Source organism: Phoxinus phoxinus (assembly GCF_949152265.1).
Source record: "Phoxinus phoxinus genome assembly, chromosome: 13".
NCBI classification, from domain to species: domain Eukaryota; kingdom Metazoa; phylum Chordata; class Actinopteri; order Cypriniformes; family Leuciscidae; genus Phoxinus; species Phoxinus phoxinus.
The window spans coordinates 14,779,933-14,783,862 of NC_136888.1; the positions used below are offsets into that span (position 1 = coordinate 14,779,933).

At 39.9% G+C, this 3,930-nt stretch overlaps 1 protein-coding gene across 1 annotated transcript; it reads left to right on the plus strand.

The window, feature by feature from the left end:
* marcksb (myristoylated alanine-rich protein kinase C substrate b) lies at positions 1-2,852 on the plus strand. Its single transcript, XM_079633455.1, has 2 exons — positions 1-403; positions 1,237-2,852. Exons 1-2 carry the CDS (start codon positions 317-319, stop codon positions 1,846-1,848), a joined length of 699 nt encoding a protein of 232 aa, XP_079489581.1. The 5' UTR covers positions 1-316; the 3' UTR covers positions 1,849-2,852.
* The last annotated feature ends 1,078 nt before the right edge of the window (positions 2,853-3,930 follow it).

Sequence of the window (3,930 nt, forward strand, 5' to 3'; positions counted from 1 at the left end):
GGCGCCTTATTGGCTCACACAGCTCTTCTGTGACGTCAGGGGTATTTGGGCGTTGTATCTCGCATCTCATTATCAAAAGAGAACAATTTCATTATCCCCACCTCGTATCCCAAAATAATATATTTTATTTGAGAGAGTGCTATATTTATTATTTTTCTCTGATCAGTTGATCACAGCGTTACCTCTCGTTATCTCTTTTCCGCGGTTTTATTTGAAAACAGACGCTCTTGAGAGCGAGCACGCGACGCGTCTGAGGGAGAAGCTCGCGCTCTTTGTTCATTCATTTGATCTGCGATTCTTTGTTGCGTGTGAAAGCATGGGAGCGCAAATCTCCAAAAACGGAGCAAAAGAGGAGACTGCTGCCGAAAAACCAGTCGAGACTGCGAATAAATCAAATGGACAGGTAATAACTTTAATTATTATCTTTGTACAGGCGTGTGGTGTTTTGAGGGGGTGTGCAGTACCAAAAATCAAGTCGGTTCAAATGAACAATGAGCCGATCAACAAAGGGACTCTCCACTTTTCATTGAAAATCAACACTTTGTATTAAATATCGATGATATTATTGTTTAAATGTGGAAAAGATCAGCAGAAATGGGTTATATTGGGGGTAAATTGCATTTTTCTCATTTGCACGTTGATTGTAATAGACCCCCAATGTAATAACGTTAAGTGCGTTTAAACAGCGAGTTATTTTTTCTTTTTAAAATCATAAAATTACGATTACGTTGAAATTCGGTGATTCCATAAAAAAAATGTTTGTGTATTATTTAAATGGGATTATCTTCGTAGCCTATCTTTATCAAGCTTTTCCGTCGTGCAAAGCCATTTCGGTAAAATCACCACGCCTTTATTGCATCTTGTTGATAAAATGGATGTTCAAATAAGCCACGAGACAAAATCCATAGATTTAATATGACAAATTGTTTTAATATTAGAAGTAGCCTTGCAAGGCTGCTTATGGACTCAACACGATGATCTCCTCGGTTTGATCAGTGCTGGTGGATCTACTCGTCCATCTTGCAACGCTTTCACTTAGATGGCAACAGCATCAGCCAGACAAAGTGCATGAGACTTCACCCACGTGGCGAACCTATAGACTCCGAACAGTGTTTTCATATAGCCTTTGCTTTTTTGTAGATTACAAATTTGTGAAATAAATGCAAACACTTGTATTTAAAAAAATTGTACACAGTGCAAAAACAGCTAATATGAAGCATTTTCTTATTCCCTCAGGAGAATGGACATGCCAAAACCAATGGGAATGCCTCTCCAACCGCAGAAGCAGCCACGGAGGACGTGCAGGCCAACGGAAAGCACTCTGCTGATGGAGAGGTAAAAGCAGAGGAAGGAAAGGCAGAGGAAGGAGGCGCGGAGAAGGCCGCTCCAGAGGGGGATGCGGAAAGTTCCGCCGTTGCGAATGGTGAAGACTCGGCCAAGACAGAAGAAAACGGTTCTGCCCCTGCGAGCGCTGAGCCTGCCAAAACCAAAAAGCGCTTCTCCTTTAAGAAACCATTCAAACTCAGCGGCTTCTCCTTTAAGAAGGGCGCCAAAAAAGATGCTGAAGGTGGAGAGGCGGCGGCGGCAGCAGCTGTGGAGAACGGAGAGGAGAAGAAGGATGCTGAACCCGAGTCTGAGGAGGCCAAGCCTGAGGCCTCCAGCGAAGAGGCCAAGACGGAGGCTCCAACTGAGGAACCCAAAGCTGACGAACCAGCCGAAAGCAACGAGGAAAAACCATCCACTGAGGTAGCCGAAGAGAAGCCCGCTGAGGAGAAGCCAGCAGAAGCTGCTCCTCAGGAACCAGCAGCCGCAGAGAGCTCAGATGCCCCAGCCGCTGCCACAGAGTAAGATGGAGGTGAAAAGCCCATTTTAGATGAAGTCCGAGGAGCACAAACATGGAAAATTTGTACAAAACCAATGACATTTCAAACCTTCTGTTTTCTCCCATACTTTCATCCATTCCTGTTCCATCCACTACATTGTATATGGCATTTTGAAGGAAGGAAGTTGGATGGAATGATTGGAAGTGAAAGGCACATTTTTTCCCATGGTTTTCATCATTTTTTTGTAGCAGTTGTGTAAGTTGTGTGTGTGTGTGTGTGTGTGCGCGTGCATGAGTGAGATTATTAGAGCATTGCTTGTTTCAATTGTTTTTTTTTTTTCATTTGTTTTTTCATTTGTTTTCTTTTGTAGATGAACTTACATTAGTTGTTGTAAGGACATTGAGTTGAAATGTTAGTTGAAGGTACTGGTGCCATTCTATTTGGGTAAATCAAGCTTGTGGAAAAAGGAGCTATCAGAAACAACATCATTGAACAATTTACAGATGTTATTGGTCACTTTTTTTTTACTTTTTTTCTGCCGTTACATCAATCATCAAAACAGGTGCTTAAAACCTCAGCAGCTGCATTGTGCAAAACTGCAGCATTATGTATTGGTATTGGCTTTTGTCATTGCTGGATTTTATGATGTTGAAATGGCTTTATCTTGTTTTTTTCTTTATATCAGTGGTATCAATTGAAGGTTTTTTTGTTTTGTTCTCTCTTTCTGGAAAAAAACCCTGTTTCATTGAGAATAATGTTCTGAAATGTTTAAGATCAAAACATTTGGCCTGTCATGTGTAATGCAGTCAAAGTGGTTTTTCATTCCAGCAGAGTTCCACAAATGTTTGAGATATTGCCGGTGCAATCGTCAAGTAGATCTTTTTTTTTTCTTTCCTGTAAATACTTCAGCACCATCTCTACTTGATTTTTAAATGGAATGTAACTGCGTGCAAATCGTTCACAATGCTTCTTTTACCCCTTCATTTTAGGGGCACTCAAAACTAAAATAAAGGATTTAGACAGACAATATATGAGTGGTTTTGTTTGGTTATTGATTATGCAACATTCTTTATAATATGAATGTCTTTGCCTTGAATAATTTATGTGATACAGCAATTTAGCACATTTTTACAAGAGAATGCATTTTTAGAAAACATTTCTAACTTTATTTTCATGTTATTTTGGTTGAGGTCTTCCATCACCGAGTAGCCTATCTCTACCCTCAAATCCATTTGCCAGCTCATACTGAACAGTACCATGGTAAAACGCCTAATTAAGTAATTATATAAGGGTTTGTAGGTTTTACAGCACCGCTTTCTCATATCACAGACTTTGAGGTATGAGAAGCTTTTCATAATGTTTTTTGTATCTACCCTCAGCACTTCTAAATGGCAATCTTATAAATCCCAAGAAAAGCCAAATACTTTCAAAGTATAAAATAAATGTTAACAGACACTGCTCAGATGTTTTTAGCCTACCACAGAAGCTAAATATAATTTAGAACCATGCATTTTCGGCACTCCAAGATGAACCCCACCACTAATCTAGCAACCACAAGATGGGTGTGTTTTCACCCAATATTCCTGTTCCTAGTTTAGATGCTGGATATGCATCTTATACGCCAATGTTAAACTTGTGGCTCCCACCTCTGCACTCACAGATGGTAACGACTTTACCCTCCAGGTGCTCTTTTCTTTTCTTTTTTATTCAACCACATCCCTCAACTCCTCCAAATGCAGTGCCTGCCTGTGGCTTGTGGCTCCTAGCTTCTGATTGCCTCCGCCCAGCGGCTTCTGTTTGACTTGTCTCTCCACCTAACCCACATCTATTTGGTTGACTGGTAACTTAACACAGTTATCAAAGCATACTCCTTTACTTCCCTATCCTGTTTTTAAATGCACTACTCTTGGCAAGTACAGGTTTTTGATTTATTCATTTTTTTTTCAATCACCAAAACAAAATAGAAATATAGCTTTTTAAATGTGTACTGTTGTGATTGTGTTGCATTTTATACTACTGTATAGTTACCCTTGTTTGAAAGAAAAGAAAGTGACTCATAACTCAAACTGACTTATTCAGCACACTAAAACACAAACACAGACAAAAA

What these genes read in the sequence shown, in the direction of transcription:
- marcksb (XM_079633455.1), top strand. Translation starts at nt 317, where the DNA reads ATGGGAGCGCAAATCTCCAAAAACGGAGCAAAAGAGGAGACTGCTGCC. An exon ending in CGAATAAATCAAATGGACAG is followed by an intron (nt 404 to 1,236) that starts GTAATAACTTTA and finishes TTATTCCCTCAG; the next exon opens with GAGAATGGACATGCCAAAAC.